Here is a 19,463-nt window from a genome sequence, read left to right as displayed (position 1 = left end):
ATCGGGATGGTCGGCGATGTTGGTCGATGTAGGGGGAAAATGTATGAAGAACGCAATCTCTTCTGTGTATTTATTGGTCTTTTTGCGTGCAATTGAAGGATGATTTTTTTAAACATTAAAATGGCCCAAACTAACACATTTAAAGGGTACAAAATATAGTTTTTTTTAACAGTTTCAAAGGGTTGGATATCAACACTTTCTAGTCTTGGCAATTAAAGGGGAAACTGAATAGTTGTTTTAACATCTAAAAGGGTTGAAGATCCAACACCTTCCTACACCATCAAATTGGTAAAAGGGTCATTATTTTAAAATGGTAATTCTGAACATTTTCAAAGTGCTGGATCCAACACTTTTTTCAACACTTGGAAAAGTGTTGCAAAAGGGCACGACACTTTTGTGACTCTAAAAGTGTTCGTAACACTTTGGAAAGTGTTGAATCAACTTTTAAAGTGTACGTGGTCACTGACCGAACTCATAGAAATTGTTGAGCTTATCATTCCAAAAAGTTGGATTAAACACTTCAGTTTTTAAGAGTGTAAAGATGATTCCCTGTGCTATTGTCGACTTTCAACCTGGAAAATTAGATTCGATTTTTCCTAATTGCCATTTTTGTAGCAATATAAAAGTTATTGGATGAGACACTGCACCCACGTTTAGTTATGAATTAGGCCTGCACAAAATTTGAATTCATGATTGGCTGCAATACTTCGGCTCTCTCGCAGGGCAGGTGGTTTATATATCGTGCACAAAAATAAAGCCCCTTTTAAGTTTTAAAAGGGTTTCAGACGCCCAAATCGAGTACGGTAGTTTGTTTTTAATTAAAACATAAAAGGAGAAACAAACCACATTTTTGAAGATCATGGGGTACATGTACATCTTTAAGTTACTGGGAATTTTGCTTCTACTATGATAATGTTAGGCCTATGCGTATTTCGCTTAGGCCTAACATTATCATAGTAGAAGCAAAATTGTAATTTGTAAGTTGTAAATTGACCGACCGTCTCAGTTTTTTGTTCAACATTTTGTTCCGGAATTGTAAGACATTTCACAGGCTGTGATTCACTGGATATGACTAGTAAACAATATCAACCGTTGGGCAAGGAGTGTCATGGCCTAGCGGTTAAGAGCACCGGACTCATGCTCTCAGAAGCAACAGTGGCGTGGGTTCGAGCCCGGGTGGACTGCTTCGTCCTTCGGATGGGCCGTAAAACTGTAGGGTGTGCATGGTGTTATGCACGTAAAAGCACCCAGTAACACTTTTCGCAAAGAGAAGGGGTTCGGCCCCGGTGTTTCTGGCAAGTGCGTTTATCCTCATACATATGAGGCTGGCAGGCTGCACTCAGTTCAAAGAGGGAAGGAAGAAAGCGGAAGGTAGTATACCGTCACTCGTACTCGTACTCGCGAAGCGCACTTTAAGCAGCAGGTTTAACTCTTGAGGGCGCGTTACTTTTTCGCTTAAAATGGCAGCGCCTACGAATGTGATTGTCAAGTGGAACGGCAAAGAATACTCAATTCCTGACGTTTCAGTATCCGATACTGTTCTTGACTTGAAATGTATGATCTCAAAGCAAACAGGTGTACTGCCAGAGCGACAAAAACTGATCGGTTTGAAATTAAAAGGTAAGCGTAAGCCATTTCTATTCTGCAAAAAGTGCAATCTGCACTCTGCATGCAGTGGCAGTGCGAAATGGAAATGCCAACCGGTTTATTTGTCGGACCGGTACCGGTTCGCATTTCGCAAGTGTCGTAACGCGTGCGTACTCGTTACTCATCGTACGTACTGTAGTCGTATGCGATTGTGAGCGAGCCAACTTGACATGTTCTATTTCTAGCTCTAGCTGGAGTTACCTCAGACTGGGACCGTGAGTGCATAAAAACGTGCAAAATTACTACTGACGTTTTTAACTCACCATTCGGCTAAGTAATGCCCACACAACACATACATCAAAATGATATAGTTGCAAGCATGTCACCTGCGAAATTTGAGACCTTAAATCCAATTTTAAGGCAAGTTTTTGACAGTTCAAAAACCATCCACGTCATTCTTCATGCTCTAGAAATGGTTGTGTGATTCCCAAGGTATTCTGGGTAGGTGTAGGAAGAGCTTGCAGCTTACTTGTTTTTTAATCGATGGCCAAATGAACATAGCGCCCTCTGTTAAAAAATGAAACATTTTGCATTTACTCAGATCAACAAGAGGGCGCTGTTTTATCTACATGATGAAAATGTATTAGCTGAGGAGTCTTTTTGCACAATGCATTGCAGTACTGATCAACGTGATGTTCCGTGTTTGGATTTCGATAACTCCCTGCAAAATTAGAATTAAAAGCTGAATTTTGGTGATGCAATGCTCACAACAGCAACTTTGCGAGGCAGAAGTTTCGAGGATTATTGAAGAAACTGTAATGAGTAAGAAGCTTACAAATTTGATTCACACTCTCATACACAGTATTGAGAGTCCCAAATTTTCGGACTAGAGTTACCTCAGCCCTGTATTTTATCATTGGGTATTACTACTACTAGGGCTGGAGGAAGCAGTTAGCCCCATAAATGTGGCCTATTTACTGGACAACCTCCGTAAATAAGGCCAAAAAAAAAAAGTCTCCGGTTTCTGGTATGCGCGCGCGTTGCCGTAGCCATGCGCGTCGGCAAAATGAAAACCTTTTTTTTTTCAATGAAAGATGATGTCTCAAAACCGCCAAACTCACTGGTTTGACTGTAATCCTGCTGCTGCACAATTTTAACGTGTTTTTAGATTGGGTTATGGTCGAGAATAAGCTTTATGACATTATGTGGCCTCTCTGGACTCCGATATATTTGCACTAAGTTTAGCCTAAGGGCCACACTTCCACTATGTACAAAAACATGTCAAACTTTGTCAAATTTTGATTTTCACATTTAGGCTTACTTTGTAGGGGTTTTTTGCTTTAGAAGCATACTCACCCTCTTTATAGCCTTATAGGCTAATCAGAAAGTGCAGCCCTTTTCAGATGTCTAATTTTCGTGAAATTTCATGTTGAAATTTTGATACGCAAACGTGTGCAAACGAATCAGGAAATTTCACAAAAAATAGACATATGAAAAAGGCAGCACTTTCTGATTAGCCTATAAAGAGGGTGAGTATGCTTCTAAAGCAAAAAAAAAACCTACAAACTACATGTAAGCCTAAATGTGAAAATAAAAATTTGACAAAGTTCGACATGTTTTTGTACATGGTGGAAGTGTGGCCTTTATTTACGGAGGTAGTCCAGTATGAAGATCCAAAATGAAGATTCAGCCTGCAATTGCAGTGAAAAAGGAGGCATTACCGACAGCTGATCAACTTCTGTGTTCGCAGGCCAGAGGTCTTGTAGGGGTTTTGTGTACAAAAAAATTGTGTACAAAGGAATGGCAATGTGTGGTCGATTACCTTGCACAGCGCGCAGATCAGTCGGAGAGGCTTGAGGGGTACTGTCATCGCCTATGACATTCGTCCGTTTCCGGATGATAACTTTACTTGAGTTAGAAATGTTGTTTTGGATTGTAACTTTGGTAGCAGGGTTGCCCTTGGGAGTAGGCAAGTTGGGATTGGTTTTGGGGTCAAAAGTTCAAAGGCCACGGTCACAGTGGTGAGTTAAATGTTAATGGTTTCCGGATGAAACTTGACTCTGGCTGAGGGGTTTCAACAGCAACGCTGTTATTTTTATGCTTTGAAATATGTTTTTACAGCTCTTTGTTTGGTTTGGGAGCAAATTTACCTGGTAAATAACACAGAAATATTGACACTTTGGACTCTCTTAAAGGGGATGACTGTACCACATTTGCTTTTGCTGCAATTTTCAGAAATAAATGGATTTTGAGGATCAGTATGTTATAGCAAATGTTATTAAAATGACTTTTTTCATGTTTTGGGCTTGTAGATGCTGGAAAAACCAAGAAAACCAATCATGTGCTTGTAGTCTGGCTCCCTGACCCCACTTAAGGTGAAACGGAGCAATTTATGGACTTTGGGGAATTGTAAGGTCAGAGAATCAGACTAGCAGGCTTGTACCCCTTCACAGGTGTGTGATCAATTGCAAAGAAAACGCGGAATAACTAATTATGCAGCACACCAGGAGCTACAATTTTACAGGATGCTTTAGACTGTCATTCCCTAACAATCCTGTAAGGTATTTTGTGATAATTTGATCATTTCGTTTTGTGATGTTTGCAAATGTTGTATCTTTCCTTTAATAATATTATTGTTCAAATGTAATTTTGAAAAGATCACAAAACCATAAACAGAATTTTTGGAGACAGCTGCATGTGTCACTAGACTTGGTCTAGCAGTCCAGTGTTGATTTCCAACCCTGCATTAAACCAGTTCGTCCCAATTTGTTTCAGGGAAAGTCCCCCCAGATGACACTGTCATATCAGCCCTACAGCTGAAAGCTAGCACCAAGCTGATGATGATAGGTACCAGGGAAGAAACCATCGCTGCGGCCAATGAGAAACCAAAAGATATGGAGGAAGTCATTGACGACTTTGACATCGAAGATGAGGAAATTCAAACAGAACGCAGGTATTTGGGCATTGGGAATCTTGTTGAGTGCTCTCTTGACAAGGCCGAGAGTGATCTTAGCAGGCATACATTGTGTATCTTCACATAGCACTCCCACCACACTGACTGGGAAACTAAGATCAGCACTGCAATGCATGCTGAATCGCACTTTGTACACGTAGAAGCAAATGTTTTACTTTGTCGTTCCTTATAAAAAAGTTCCTCTGCTGTCTCTTTGTCTAAGCCACCATTTTGTATTCTTCCACCCTGAATGTAAACCACAGTGAGACCATTGACCTTTGTTGAAATATTAAGCCACATAATTTGTCCAGATTGGCATTGTTCAGTTGTATAAGAAGACATAGTCTGTAAAAGAGAGTGTTTTTCTGAATTGCTATTTTTATAACAATCCAAATGCTTTTCACTTTTGAAGGAGAAACAAAAAAAAAATTGAGAATTACAGGGCATTTTCCACATGTACTTGTTTGTAATTGTGGACTTTTGCCCTGTTTCTCTGTAGGGAAGAATTCCTTGGGAAAATTCAGCGGAGAATCCGAGACTACGAGATCAAAATTTTAAATGAGCCCCGGGCAGACAAGAAACTACTAGTGCTGGATGTGGATTACACACTATTTGGTGAGACTAGGACGTTCTTTTTGTTCTAGTGTTTTACCCAGGACTGGAATATCAAGTTAAATCTTTCTATACTGCAGGACTTGTTGCTAAAAAAGTTTACTGGACCTGAAGAATTCTTACCGACCTAGTGCAAGAATGCAAAAATGTTATTGAGCATTGTTTTGAATAAATGTAATACAAAAATTAAATTGCAAAAAGATGAATCTGTTGAGAAAGATGAGCATTGGAATTGGTGATATGTGGTCACTGGTATAGTTCAGTTATAGGAAGTGCTGTGCTGACACCTGAATCACTGAACTCAGTCCAGCAGTCCTATTGCTATTTGTAACTGTTACTATCTTCAGTTTAATCACTTGGGTCTTGATTTTCCTCAGACCACAGGTCTGTGGCCGAGCATGCACTAGAGTTGAAGAGACCTTTCCTGCATGAGTTCCTCACTTCAGCTTATAAACACTATGATATAGTCATCTGGTGTAAGTACAGAACAAATCATATGCATTGGTAAAACACAGTTGACCTAAAACATGTTAATGGGCTATTCAAAGCAGAGTAAAATCTTGAAAACAGTTTTGGTTTTTGTTATTTTTAATTTAAAGATATTGTTCACAGTTAGAATGGGTTGTGATGAATGAAGTGGAATAACAGTGTGGTCCATCAGATTTCAAGTAAGCCTTCCTAGTATAAACTATGAAAGCTTAAGTAATTAATTTAGAATTCAGCGGACATACATGTACATCACAACAAGTATCTCCTCCACAATTGGTGACCAGACCCCTCAAAATAATTCTTTTTGATAAAGACTAATTTGTCTTCAGAAATGCAGCATTCCAATGTAAAATTTCTTAGGAAACACTTGGTGATGGCCCCTGCAAAGAGTGCCAATGTACCCTTTTCGCTTCTTTGATTTCCCCCCAATATTCAGCTGCCACCAGCATGAAGTGGATTGAAGTCAAGATGAAGGAACTAGGAGTCAGCTCTCATCAAGATTACAAGATCGCCTTCATGGTTGACAGTGGTGCCTGCATCTCTGTGCAGACCCCGAAATATGGTGTGGTCGACGTACGTAGCCCTTAATACAGTTTCTTGAGGTGTAAAACCTCTGTGTTTGAATGATCAAGGCTAAAATTTCCGGTCAAAATAAGCAAGTATAACAGGCTAGTAGCTAAATACATGTGGTTTACTACACAAGAAGTAGTTGACAGTACCAGAGCAAAATAAGAAAATCCATTATATTAAAAAAGTGGCATGTACAGGAACTTTCATATGTGCTATCAGTGGTATATAGGAAACATTCATAAAGATTGACACTTGAGTTCCTGCAATGGGAAATCCAATAGAGCAATTGATAAGCATGCACGTAGTGTGTGCAATGCACACACTACTAGATTGCCATCCCTATCCTTCAGAAAAGTTCTGCTGGGATTGAAACGTCATAGATTAGGCTAACGTTTGTGATTTTTTTGTGTGCAAATGTCCACGCGGTAAAAAAACGAATTTGTGGGTATACTTGCAGACCAAACCCCTTGGTGTCATCTGGGGCAAGTTTGGGCAGTACACAAGCGCCAACACCATCATGTTTGATGACCTACGAAGAAATTTCCTGATGAACCCACAGAATGGCCTCAAAGTAAGTTACCGGCTCCATTAATGAGCTGATGTTGGAGATAATGCGTTCTAGTCAGCTATTTAAAGCTATGGTCTTGTCGGTTGCATATAGATTCAGGTGAGGTTTATTAACAATTTAAGAGCTTCCCCAAAACTCTGGTTGGCCCTCCTTAAAAAAAAAAATCTTAGCAATTTTTCAGCAAATGATATCCGAGTCGTTGTAATTACATACACTTTCTCCAGCAGTTAAAATATTCCGAAATTGTGGAAAAAAAATATTTCCAGAATACATGTATTCCACAAATTTTTTTTTAGCTGAAATATTTTTAAAAAACCCATAATTTCTTGCAGGTTTCTTGAATCCAAGTCTCAATTACATGAAAATTCGACAATATGCAATTAACATCAACTTGTTATCTCCAGTGGGCACCATTACTTGAAGAGTGGCCTCCGTAGGCCGGCGGCCTCCGTAGAAATTTAGTCTATATCTGTACCTCACTAGGTATTAGCCCCCAAAAAGTCCGTTACGTACATCACACAAGAATGAGCAATGACGCTATTTTTCAGAAAGCTTTTTTTTTTTAATCTGTCCCAGATCCGGCCGTTCCGGCAGGCCCACAAGAACCGTGACAAGGACAAGGAGTTACTGAGGCTAGCTAGGTACTTGGAAGACATTGCTGACTTGCCAGACCTCAGTCACCTCAACCACAGACATTGGGAATCCTACACACCACCCAAACCCTCATGAACCTCAGCAAAACAGCCATTTTTACCCACACTGTAAACATAAAAGACCCAATGTTAGGGGTGTAAACATTTATCAATGTATTGAAAATTGCAATGCAAGGATTTTAACGATACAGCATCACAGTACAGAATCTGTTGCAATAAACTTTCATTGTCCTTTCTGCAGTTAGGGTTTTGAACACTGGAATTTCCCCTTTTATTTCCAAAGCAAGGTTCTTGGTATATTTGTATCTTCACAACATGCTTTATGTTTTTCATTGTAAATTTTAGAGTACCTCAGGCCAAAAAGGGGTCACATGAATGTCAATACATGTATTGTGGCAAACGTCAATATGTGTGGTTAAAGGAGCACTTTTGAGGGAATGTGCCATTTTGGACTTGGAATGTGATACTTGGAAAGATTGCAAGAAAATAGTATGAACGTTCGCACAACTGTACCTTGAAAATGTCTGTTTTCATGTAATTACCACATGAGGAAATTTTGGGGAACAAAATTATCCCCAAAATTTGAGCCGTTGGAGCGACAGTCAACAAACGTGTTCTTTTCAAACCATTCTTTAGTTGTGTGTGCACTATAATCACCACATGTATAATTCTGACGCTAGAGTGGTACCTGATATCTCAGAGTATATTGTCAAATACATTTTATGCGGCACCAGTCTTTTGTGGACAGTTAGGCTTGAAATATGTGCATTATGTACACAAGGCCAAGTACCGCTGCCATGGCAGATGTAAACAAACAGGGTGTTTTTTGTTTTTTTTTATTTCCATAAATGTCAGACATTATGTGGATTTTCTATGATGGGACCTTTGATATATAAGTCGACAGTCTACAACATGAAATATTTGTGAAATTTGACCGAATGTACATCTTCAAAATTTGGAAAAATACCAACACAGATTTTTTTAGTCAGTTCCAAGATCGAGAGAGGAGTTCATGATAATGAGCTGTAGTAACACGTCTGAACAGTTGAGGCTGAAGAAAATATGCATGGTTTCTTGAAGATGATAAAACAGTGACAACGTTCCTTTTCATCAGGAATCAAGGACTTTGAGCAGGATGTTTCATTGATGTCTTTTTCACTTTGTTTAGGTCACAAAAAGAATGCTTTCATTCTTACACAGACTTCTTAGTCCGAGTCAGTTTTATCTATTACAGTGATGATGTTGTCAGTCAATGCTTGATCATAATTGCATTTGTTCTGTTTTGGAGGTTAAAAAGAGCATTTGTGGTCAGCAAATCAGAGAATTTGATGCTCTAACCAACTTCAGGAAAAATTACCTGGAGATTAATAATTTAATAACAATTATCAAGCAGTCTTCAAGATTTTACTGTTATCTGCTTGACCTTTTTTTAAAGTAAATTATTGCCATGGCTTTATATATAAGTGTGTATTATTTTGTCAACAGTTCATCAGCACAATTAGTTTTGGTGGGTTTTTTTTGTAAAATATGTTCATTTTTCAAACAAGGAAATTACCACTGTAGTTAATAGAAGTATGTCATGCACAAATTGGACATGGTCAAAGAATAAATACAATATATTTTCTTTGTGCAGCGATGGATCAGCGTCTATTTCCAGGAAATAAATGTTGTTTAGCCAGTGGGGTACACTTAAGTTAACTTAAGATAAATCATCATAACAACAGAACATTAATATTTGTTTTCATTTTATTTCCCATGATTAAGACATTGTCATTTTTCTTTTCATATTATTTCATAGCAGTAGTTGCATCTCCAAAGTACTTATCTCATGGATATTATTACACAAATAATTGAAAATGAGAAGCAACTTTGTTGAAATGAAATAATACATGTACAAACCATTTAATGCACATGAACTTCATTTACAATCTATCAATTTGTATGATATTTTACAATCTATCAATTTGTATGATAATGGTCAGTCTGCATACCGTGCCAATCATAGCGTTGAGACCCCGATAGTTAATTTATCTAACCACATTTTGTCAGAAATGGATGTCGGTAGACTTACAGCAGTCGTTCTTCTGGACTTATCCGCAGCGTTCAACACGGTCAACTACGACATACTTGCAAACATTATGTCATCTTTTGGTAGTTGTGATCGTGCTCTTGCTTGGTTCAAGTCATACTTGGGTGATCGTCATCAGCTGGTATGTATCAGTAACGCCAGATCCCATATAGTTGAACTGTAACATGGAGTTCCCCAGGGATCTGTCAGTGGGCCATTGTTGTTTACCATCTATCTCAGTGGTCTGAAACATGTCTTGGAATCTCATATATCAGTTACCACTGCTATGCTGATGATGTTCAACTCTTTGTGCCATTTGCACCACATCACGCCTCTCCAGACTCTCCAGAAAATTGAATCATGCATCAATGATGTCAGTGCATGGATGAGTTCTAATTCTCTTAAACTCAACACTGATAAATCTGAACTTATAATGTTTGGGTCAAAGTCACAACTTGCCAAGATCAATGTCCATGGTTTCGCCATCCACAATTCGCCTGTTAATTTGTCGGCGACTTGTCGAAATCTGGGAGTCACCTTTGACTCACTTATGTCAATGTCTCATCATGTTTCTAACACATGTAAATCTGTAAGATTTCAACTTCGTAACTTGGGTTTAATTCGGAAGTATCTAACCCGCTCAGCAACAGAGAAACTTGTTCACGCCCTCATTTCATCTCGGCTGGATTTTTGTAATTCCCTGTTGTATCAGCTTCCCCGTAACCAATTTGCTCGCTTACAAAGACTCCAAAATTCTGCTGCTCGAATTGTGACCCTGACACCCTCTAGAACCCATATCACCCCGATTTTGCAGTCTCTGCATTGGCTCCCTGTTGCTGACCAAATTAAGTACAAACTGTTACTGCTTGTTTTTTATTGCCTGCATGATTCAGCTCCTGAATACAACATAGACCTATTAACTCCATCCAGGCGATTGAGATCTTCTGATGCTTCTTTGCTGGTTGTCCCTCACACTCACAAATCTTGGGGTGATCGATCATTTTCTTACGCAGGTCCTCATCTTTGGAACAAACTACCCCTCGCCATTCGCAATATCTCATCGCTTTCTGAATTAAAAGTTGCCCTGAAGATATTTGTTTCAGACCACTCAGAATATTCTTGTCAAGTTAAATTTAATTGTTTTGTTATTTCTGATTTGATATAATTTTTGTATTGCGCCACGAGCGTCATTTATGGCGGATACCAGCGCGGAATAAATTGCCGTTATTATTATTATTATTATAAAACATCTGTAACTGTAATGTTTAAATGCAAGACAAGTTCCCAATATACATCTTAGCATGTCAAAGCAAATCCTTACTTGTTCCATAGTTGTTAGAACCACATCCATTGTATGGGGACCAAACTAAAACGTTCTGGGGCCAGGCAAAAGTCCCCTCAATTTGGTTCACATTTCCCTACCGACTTCCTATTAATGCGGTCCAGCCAAGGCACAAGAACCCGCATGGCAACAGCTCACCTACAGAGGGCCAACCATTTGTTGGGCAAAGCCTCTCCATGCCCGGTACACATGCACCTACTCCACAGGGTCAACAGATGAACAGTGCTTGTGGACCAATGAAAAAATGCACCTCGCTTGCCCTTATTGCAAAGCTATACTGGGACAAAGTGGTGTGTGGAGTTGATATGCTTACAAGGCTAAATATGTAGTACAGTGTTTTTTTATGCAAATTCCTGTTTAACTATTTAGTGATCATAGCCGACTGAACCAAAATGCCCGTAGCGGCCACACACTGGCAGCATTGCCAGCTTGTTCTTGTTTTGTTTCGAAACAGCACATAAATACTTCAAGGTAATTGAGGTTAAAAAGCTTTCCAAAGATTTCAGTTTATGTATAGGCACAGATTTAGCCACATGTAAGGAAGTCTTTATACAAATTGTGCACTCTGAGAAGCGTGTCAGCACAGTCTAACCAGAAGTGTCAATTTCTAATCTATTATCCAAGTTTGTTTAAAGTGACAAGGGCGTGCTTGCCAGTTGCATAAGTTGATCTCAAATCTCAAGTCAATCGGTGGCATCCAGTTTCAAGTCCAGAGACAATCTATTCATATGAACTGTGACAAAGGCTTCCTTTGTCATTATTCACGTCCTTTTCCTTGTGATTGACTCAATTACAACTCTGATATTAAGACTGGTTCATAGCATCATTGCACTGATGGAATGAAGCAGACATCCAGCATGCAGAATTTTGAGCGGCAGGTCGGGCAAGGTGACTTGCTGCCTAGCCAGGACTCTGGCTGGCTCTGGTTCTGCCGACTAGCAAACCACTTGCACATGCACTCCAGGCACCACATGGGACGACAGAAGCACTGGACACAGTCGCCTCCTTGCCCCTCCTCGCACAGCTTGACCAGCTTGACATTGGAACGGGTCTGAAGGCAACCAATGCAGTTGTCTGGAGCCTGCGAAGAGAAGATAGAAGTCAGTTAACCTTTGTAGTTTATTTTTAAGATAAGGTTTACCTTATTAAACCCTGCTAGACAGTTAGGTTCAACAAATCTGCTGGATTATTGTGATTTTTTTAAGTAATCCCCCTTCCTCCTCGCACATACTTCACTGTTCTGAAATTTGCCCTGGTGCAAAAAATAAGGTGCCAGAAATTACTTAAAACTTTCAGTTACAAGAATGATGTCAAATTCATTTTCAACAAACATGATCATTACAGCATCCAAGATACTGTAGTTTTGATCCATGATCTAACAACAACCTTTCATATATTTCACAAAGAGAAAATGATAAGACATATTATAATAATTGTATTTTAAATTTGAACAAAGAAATTGACTGGAGCGGGTTTGAACCTGTGACCTTTGGATTGCCGTTCCGGTGCTCTACCAACTGAACTACACTTACATTTATGTACACTTACACTTGGGGTTGATGGGTGAAAAGTAAAATGGGTGTAAACTATCCAGCCCTATGTTGGTGGATCCCCATTTTGTCAATATTCTTTTTCAAGGGCGCTATAAACCCGTATGCCATGTTGTCAGGGATCATGCCCAAGTCATAATGCTAGCAGCATTAGCAATGCTGCAAACCTGGGAAATGACGATGTGAATTTGGCGTGATCCCTGGTTACATTGCATACATGTATATGGGTTTAGGGCTTCTGACTTGCACCCTTTGAACAAGAACATTGACAAAATGGGGATCCGCCAACATATAAGTAGCACCAGAGCGGCAATCCGGAGGTCGCAGGTTCAAACTCTACTCCTGTCAATGTCTTTGTTCAACTAACAAAACCCAAATTTATGGGTGAATGGTTGCCACTTACCAGTGATCCAGGGGCTGGAACAAAAGGGGGATTACGGTGCACCTGTTGTCTGAATGCCTCTAGGAAGCGATCCGTAAGTGTCTGCTGAATGACTACATTGCGGGCATTGACCACAGGGACCGTCAGCTTATCCCGTAGGTCCTTGTAATCTGACGACAGTAATCTGGCAAAGAAAACAACCGTGGGTTTATTTTGAATTGAATACGTGGGACAGTTTACCCATTCCCAGGTTGAGAGAGAGTCACATCGGGGGTTTTACATCACTGATTGAACATTGCTGAGAAGTATTTCAAACTGGCCAGTAATAAACGTGGCCCCTTAATCAGGACAACAAATTTCTGCATTCATTACCAGCTGCTACATGTACATCAGATTCGAACCAGCCAACCGATCCCGCAAGGTCGTTGGTCGAGTGGTAAGACATCTGCACTAGAAAGCAGGAGGTCGTGGGTTTGAGTCCCACCCGAGTGATTTTTTCCAACTTTCACTCAGGAGGCAACACACTGAGTATACAGTGTTTATACATTGGTGTGGGGCAATAAACCTAATGTTGATCCTTAATCATATTTTGTCCATCCAAAACACAAAGGGACATCTCAGTAGATAAAACACTGCTTTGAATTGCATGTTTTTACACTTTTTTAATGATTAGGAATCCATGAAGTTATGTAATCTTCTTCGTTGAAATAATGAGTGGTTCACTTAGCACTGGTAAATAACGCCAAGTTTGACTCTGTCATGTCTGTTGGATCCAGCATACAACAGAAAAACAAGGCACAGTTGGATTCTGTTGGATTGAGCATGCCAGTCATTTTATATGTTCAGGTACTCAACAAACTTGGCAAGTTGGGTTGTACGGGAATGTGTTGGATTGAGCCAAAAACTCAATTCAGGATTTATCAGGTTAGTCCTGGGGAACTACTAGGGGGTTAGGTTCAATACATGAACAAATGTGATATAATCTGAAGATATGTTAAACAGGACAAGTACCTGATTTCAAAAGGTTTGATGTGGGCATTGGCACTGATGACTTGCATGGCCAAGTACTGAACCCCAGCCCTGCTCTCATGTGATATGGCATGTTCCTCCGTCCATAACAGATTCAAGTGGCAGTCTGGCTGGTAAGCCACATTGAGACCGTAGGCCCAGGTTTTCATTACCCATGAGTCTGTGACAATCACACGCATGTCTGGTGGCCCTGTGGTGAATTTGTCAATGCGTCGGAACTCTTGATTGATCCTTGCAGCCACGTGAGTCCATGCGCTGTTGTTGCCTTGGAAATGCAGGGCCTTGGCTATGGGATGGTTGCCCCATTTGTTCCTGGACCAATAATAGCAGAGTAGCCAAGTGGACAGCCAAATGGCTGTCGAGGCAACTAGGTATGTCTGCCACCACAGACCCAGTTCATGGATTAGAAACAGGTCCAGTTTGGGACAAGCAAATCCAAGACCAACAAAGTAACCTGCAAGAATAATCAACTATTTGAATTAGTGAAGCAATGAGATCTCACTTCAAATTTCATACAAAAAAAGTATTGTTCAACATTTTGCCAGCAAGCATGGCAAAAAAACCGTGACGGCAAGCATTTTAAAATTTGAAACTTCTAAGACTAGAATACATGTACATTGTAGTGCATTTCAAACTCTATTAAAAGACGGACATTAGTCTAGTGGCATAATATTTGCAACAAAATGTGGGGACATCTACAATGTACAAGGCTCTTTTGACACACTTAAAGCTGTAGTCCATCATTTGCAGCTATCCAAAAAGTGACTGACGTAATTATTGTTGAAAAACGTACTTTTTTGTTGTAAATTCCGTTTGTAGTTCTTTCTTTTTTATTCAGCGAAGCGCGCGCAAGCATTAACACGACGCACATGCATGGTTGCTATAATTTGTCGGATCAGTGTGTGACATCGCGTAGCTGCATTCGGCTCAGTAAGAACGTGACTCGGACGCTGAATTCAGGCCCAATTCAAAACATGATTCAGCAGCTTTTGATTTGAAATCGAGATCCTAGAATGCTGTTCGAATATACAGCTGAAGCCGAGCTGAAACTTCATCAGGTTAGTTGTTCAGCACCCTTCTTCAGAGTTTGAGTAGGTGTGTTGCTTCAAACGAACAAAATGCACAAATTACAAATGATGGACTATACCTTTAAATCATGCAGTAGTGAAACAAGCTTGGGTGTCTTTTTCTTCTTGACTAGCCCAGTTTCCACTTAATAAATCTTTTTAATTTGAAATTCTCAGTCAGTATGAGAGCCCAAAAGTCTTAGTTTGTACCCAAGGGTAGCGCAGAGTGGAGTGCTGCTGCAGCTGTGGATTTCTTGATGTGGTACTGAATCAACTGCATGTCTTCGCTGCCCAGCCATGCCGACAGAACATTCTGAAGAGTCAATCCAGCTGATCGCACCTCGGTGGGGGGAAAGACAAGGCACATGCAGATCAGCAGATATACCAGAGTGAAGATAAACTCCTGCGACATCTCCACCATATTGGCCAGCTCAATTTTGACTACTGTCAAAAGAACAGAAAAAAATCATAAGGCTGAGTAAAGAAATTGACTGGTCAGGAGTGGGATTTGAATATATCCCTTTATAGACTCTTTGGTGAGGAAAAACCTTGTTGTGCGTTAATACAGACCTTGCTCACCAGGCAAAATTTCTTGTTCCTGAAACAGGGAAAAAATGACATGATTTGGCCTGCAAAGGGGGAATGATCGAGGCATTCACAGACATATTCACAGGTATTTACCCCCAAATATTTTGAAAAGACTGCCCTTTTCCATTAAAATGCCCTTTTTTCACCAGCGCCTACCCCCCCCCCCCAATATCTTTAAGAGTACCATTTTTTTCTTAACAAGTTTGAAATATAGAGAAACCCCGAGTGAAAGTGGTAGTGCATTTGAATATATTTGTGCATGATTTTGCGGCCAATATGATGTGTAATAGATACTGGAGACATGACAGTAGAGTGGTTGTCCTTGATGGAGAAATTAGAGGCACAATGTGGGACATTGGGGGGGGGGGGGGGGGGGGGGTTGGTGGGTGAGTTGTTGAAATCTCTGGGGCTGCTTGCTGTAGTATAGTCGTGTTCCCTAACGTGGCGCACTTCAAAGCTTACCCGACTTTCCTTGTGTAGTGTTGCCAAACCTCTTTGTTGACAAACCTCAAATTCATGCAGTAAAATACTAGTACTGTTACCTTATTAATGCTTGCTATTTAACCTCTGTGAACAATTTCGGGTTTCATAAAATTTTATCCAAAATTCAAAAACGGTGGCGTCCGGAAATTGGGCACAAATTGACGGGGTGTTCCCTAATGTGGCGCACTTGAATAAATCTCGGAAAATTCCAAATTAACATTTAAGAATTTCTGTAAACTTGATAAATTCTGATAAATAATTAATATCTCTACTTACATACCCAGCCAGATGTTTGTCAGAAAATAATTTTCTTGTTTTTCGGGGCATTTTCAAAGGGTTCACTTTGCACTTGAAAATAAAATCGGAAATCACGCCAAAATAAATTTTTCTTCTAACTTTGTTACGGGTAAATAAACTTGCGATTTATGAACAGGAGTGTTTAGAACTTGATGAAATTTCACTTTCTGTGAAATTTCAGTTAAAACTTTTGCTCTAGCTAGGTGCTACAGGCGAAAAATCAAAGTGCGCCACATTGGGGGCCGCGCCACGTTAGGGTACATCAACAATATAACTTTGTTTTCATTGTCCTGTCAACTTTCTGTGCTTGGGTTTGGGTTAAGGATATTTTGGTACATGTAGTCATGCAGAGAGTCACTTATCTGGCTAAGCTTCTTGTCCAGTGGCTCTAGGAGTATGTTAGACCCGTGAACGTGGCTTGTAAACTACGCCACGCTGTTATGTATTTTCGAACCTGGCGAAATTGTCCCCCTCCGTTACACACACTGGACGTTATTTTGCCCATGTAATAAGTACTCACATATGAAGCTGTCTTGAAATCTGTTTGTACGTCAAAACTTGCATTTGACGAAATTTAAGGAAAATTCTGGCCCCGGTTCATGAAGTCCTGCTAGCTGGCATTGCGTTTTATTGTACCGTCCTGTTTCGTATGATTCGACGGCTGTTTACTGTCGCAGCTAAGAGACATCGTTTTAGACAAGTTTCACGTCCTTTCCTCTCTCACCGCACCGCACGCGTGGGCGCACACGTACACGAGATGAGCCGAGCAGCCAATCCTCTGCGGGTTTTTTTTTTCGGGGTTGCGACATGAAACAGCCGTCAATCTGTCCAAGCGACAGGAAGCAGACGGGTAGCTCAGAGGGCTCCGATAATTTTGCACGCAAATGACCCGGGTACTCGTCCGGGGTTATTTGTCAGGGTCACTTGTCCTAATGTCAGGTTAAAATCTAATTTCTACACGTTCGTAGGGGTCTTTACACAGCCTGAACAATCGGACAGGCAAATTTAGATTTCTAGGTGAGTACTCAACACCCATACGGAATTGTATGGCGGATCAATTTCGCTAGGTTCAAAAACACACAACAGCGTGGCGTTGTATACAACGCCACGTTCACGGGTCTAGGACTAGGAGTATGTCATTCATCTCGTCAGAAAAAAAATTATTGGAGACTAATCCAAACGAGGTAGGTTTTAATTTGAAGCGATCCGGAACCAGGAAAAATCCGGAACTAGTAGTAGGCTAGGATAGGAAAACGACTGTACTCCGTCTAGCCGGTCAATGCATGCGAGTTGCGATGCGTTTTTCTCCGGCCTAGCCCCACTAGTGTGGCCGCGGTATGCTGCGCTGAACCTCTGGCCACACACCGTGGTACCGCGCACTACTGAGGACGAAGTTTTCATAAATTTTACAGGCAGTTTCTTACATATGGTTGTATTCTATGATGTCCCATCTATCACTTCTGGGATGCTTAGGTGTAATGATGTTCAATTTTCCGAGATATTTTTGAATCTTTCTGGAGCCCATATGCACCCGTGAAACGTCTGGTGATGGCAGCCATTTTGAATGTGACAAGAGAGATGACCTCAAGCTGTGACGTCGCGTTTATGCAAATTCTTGTCGAGCGAGGGCGCGAGTTGCAAATGTGACGGCTGTTTCCTGTTCCAATTAAAAATGAAAATAATACCCTGCGTATGCACTGCGCGGGCATCGATGTCGACGGCTTGGACGACGCGTGCGACACAGGAAACAGCCGTCGCATTTGCAACTCGCGCCCTCGCTCGACAAGCAATTTGCATAAACGCGACGTCACAGCTTGAGGTCATCTCTTGTCACATTCACCTGATATGGGCTCCAGAAAGATTCAAGAATATCTCGGAAAAATTGAACATCATTACACCCAAGCATCCCAGAAGTGATAGTTGGGACATCGTAGAATACAACCATATGTAAGAAATTCCCTGCAAATTTTATGAAAACGTCCTCAGTAGTGCGCGGACCACGGTGTGTGGCCTTGGGTTCAGCGCAGCATACTGACGGCCACACTAGTGGGGCTATCTCCGGCCCAAATTTACATTTAAAAAAATGCAATAGTTAGGCCCATATCTATATACAAAATTAAACGATGTTTTAGTGTGCTGCATTCTTTGCAAACCTTTTCATGGAAGATTGTTGCTCTCATCGGTACTATACCGTACCCGTGAACGTAACTTGTTGATGCGTATCGAACTGTTTTGGTCGGCAGCGCAAGGTCGGCAGCGGCAGTGTAATGTTCAATCATCTTTTTTCTCAGTTTTGTATAAAGCGCGCCCTCATTAGGTTGATTGGCGTACGGCGTTCGTGCGTTCCGGGCTCCCCTCGAAAAATAGATTTCTGAATGAGACATATTTAACATCAGTGTTGTAGGTCTCGAGACCGGTCTCGGTCTCGGTCTCGGTCTCGAGACCACTTTTTGCCGGTCTTGGTCTCGGTCTCGGGAGCTGTGGTCTCGGTCTTGGTCTCGGTCTCGGTCCCCTTTGGTCTCGATATATTGGCTGGTCTCGAGTCGAGACCAGCCAAAAAGTGAGGGGGTGGGGGCGGATTCCGCCCCCGGCCCTTTTTGGTTAAGTAAATAATCAGTTTAGGGCAAATGTGACTGCAGTGTGATGCTAATGGACATGTCTCTCTTCACTTTCTAGTGAGTGAGGCATAGTCCAATAACCATTGCTCTTCTTCTTATTTCTCGCTTTTATTGTGGGATGATATGTTGAAACAAGCACTTTATAGCCATCCTCATTGATTCCAAATACAACTGAGATTTAAATCTTATGAATCAAGACTGAAACATTATTTTTACCGTCAGATTTTGTATTTTGAATAATTATGGGGAACAATTCAACTCTTTTTCCCTAGAAATATTGGTGATTTTTTTTTCGATTTTCCTCTTAAATTTTTCCTTTATTCGTGGAGGCGGGAAAACGTTTTTTTTAAATTATATTTATTAATTGATATTCATCAATTCGTAGACCGTTAAATTGGTATTAGTGGTGGACAGCTGAATTTTGTGATCTCTTTATTAAAATAGTCACGACTTGGGAATAGTATGCAAATTACGTGAAATGTTCACAGTTACTACTCAATAACATGTTCTTTATCCCAATTATATTTTTTACAAAATGGAGCGTGCCATTTTTTTTTTTTATCATACGGTCACTTTCTTTTTGACTCGCCATGTATTCATCTTTTCA

At 40.6% G+C, this 19,463-nt stretch overlaps 2 protein-coding genes across 7 annotated transcripts; one reads left to right on the top strand and one right to left on the bottom strand.

Annotated features, from left to right (window-relative positions):
* Positions 1-1,176: 1,176 nt before the first annotated feature.
* Positions 1,177-9,069, top strand: LOC119735489 (ubiquitin-like domain-containing CTD phosphatase 1). 3 transcript variants are annotated; one of them, XM_038209213.1, is made up of 7 exons: positions 1,177-1,371; positions 4,363-4,540; positions 5,040-5,155; positions 5,530-5,628; positions 6,078-6,214; positions 6,669-6,782; positions 7,356-9,069. In XM_038209213.1, exons 1-7 carry the CDS (start codon positions 1,320-1,322, stop codon positions 7,506-7,508), a joined length of 849 nt encoding a protein of 282 aa, XP_038065141.1. In that variant the 5' UTR covers positions 1,177-1,319; the 3' UTR covers positions 7,509-9,069. The 3 variants fall into 3 exon arrangements, with proteins under 3 accessions (XP_038065141.1, XP_038065125.1, XP_038065133.1); XM_038209197.1 differs by lacking the exon at positions 1,177-1,371 and adding an exon at positions 1,461-1,620; XM_038209205.1 differs by lacking the exon at positions 1,177-1,371 and adding an exon at positions 2,385-2,409.
* A 231-nt stretch (positions 9,070-9,300) lies between these two features.
* On the bottom strand, positions 9,301-18,593 carry LOC119735459 (E3 ubiquitin-protein ligase TM129-like). Of its 4 annotated transcripts, none has more exons than XM_038209171.1 (5): positions 18,392-18,593; positions 15,081-15,311; positions 13,786-14,257; positions 12,796-12,958; positions 9,301-11,923 (listed from the first exon to the last, which is right to left on the bottom strand). In XM_038209171.1, exons 2-5 carry the CDS (start codon positions 15,289-15,291, stop codon positions 11,666-11,668), a joined length of 1,104 nt encoding a protein of 367 aa, XP_038065099.1. In that variant the 5' UTR covers positions 15,292-15,311; positions 18,392-18,593; the 3' UTR covers positions 9,301-11,665. The 4 variants fall into 4 exon arrangements, with proteins under 4 accessions (XP_038065099.1, XP_038065092.1, XP_038065106.1 ...); XM_038209164.1 differs by having other exon boundaries at positions 15,081-15,314; positions 18,392-18,591; XM_038209178.1 differs by lacking the exon at positions 18,392-18,593 and adding an exon at positions 17,663-17,682 and having other exon boundaries at positions 15,081-15,314.
* Positions 18,594-19,463: the final 870 nt, after the last annotated feature.

Source organism: Patiria miniata, unplaced genomic scaffold (genome assembly GCF_015706575.1).
Source record: "Patiria miniata isolate m_02_andy unplaced genomic scaffold, ASM1570657v1 HiC_scaffold_10, whole genome shotgun sequence".
NCBI classification, from domain to species: domain Eukaryota; kingdom Metazoa; phylum Echinodermata; class Asteroidea; order Valvatida; family Asterinidae; genus Patiria; species Patiria miniata.
The sequence above is the reverse complement of the archived record's forward strand: the minus strand, read 5'-3'. Positions and strand labels throughout refer to the sequence as shown.

What these genes read in the sequence shown, in the direction of transcription:
- LOC119735489 (XM_038209197.1), top strand. Translation starts at nt 1,461, where the DNA reads ATGGCAGCGCCTACGAATGTGATTGTCAAGTGGAACGGCAAAGAATAC. An exon ending in GATCGGTTTGAAATTAAAAG is followed by an intron (nt 1,621 to 4,362) that starts GTAAGCGTAAGC and finishes AATTTGTTTCAG; the next exon opens with GGAAAGTCCCCCCAGATGAC. An exon ending in CGAAATATGGTGTGGTCGAC is followed by an intron (nt 6,215 to 6,668) that starts GTACGTAGCCCT and finishes GTATACTTGCAG; the next exon opens with ACCAAACCCCTTGGTGTCAT.
- LOC119735459 (XM_038209171.1), bottom strand. Translation starts at nt 15,291, where the DNA reads ATGGTGGAGATGTCGCAGGAGTTTATCTTCACTCTGGTATATCTGCTG. An exon ending in ATCAAACCTTTTGAAATCAG is followed by an intron (nt 12,959 to 13,785) that starts GTACTTGTCCTG and finishes TTTCTTTGCCAG; the next exon opens with ATTACTGTCGTCAGATTACA. An exon ending in TTCCAGCCCCTGGATCACTG is followed by an intron (nt 11,924 to 12,795) that starts GTAAGTGGCAAC and finishes TTCTCTTCGCAG; the next exon opens with GCTCCAGACAACTGCATTGG.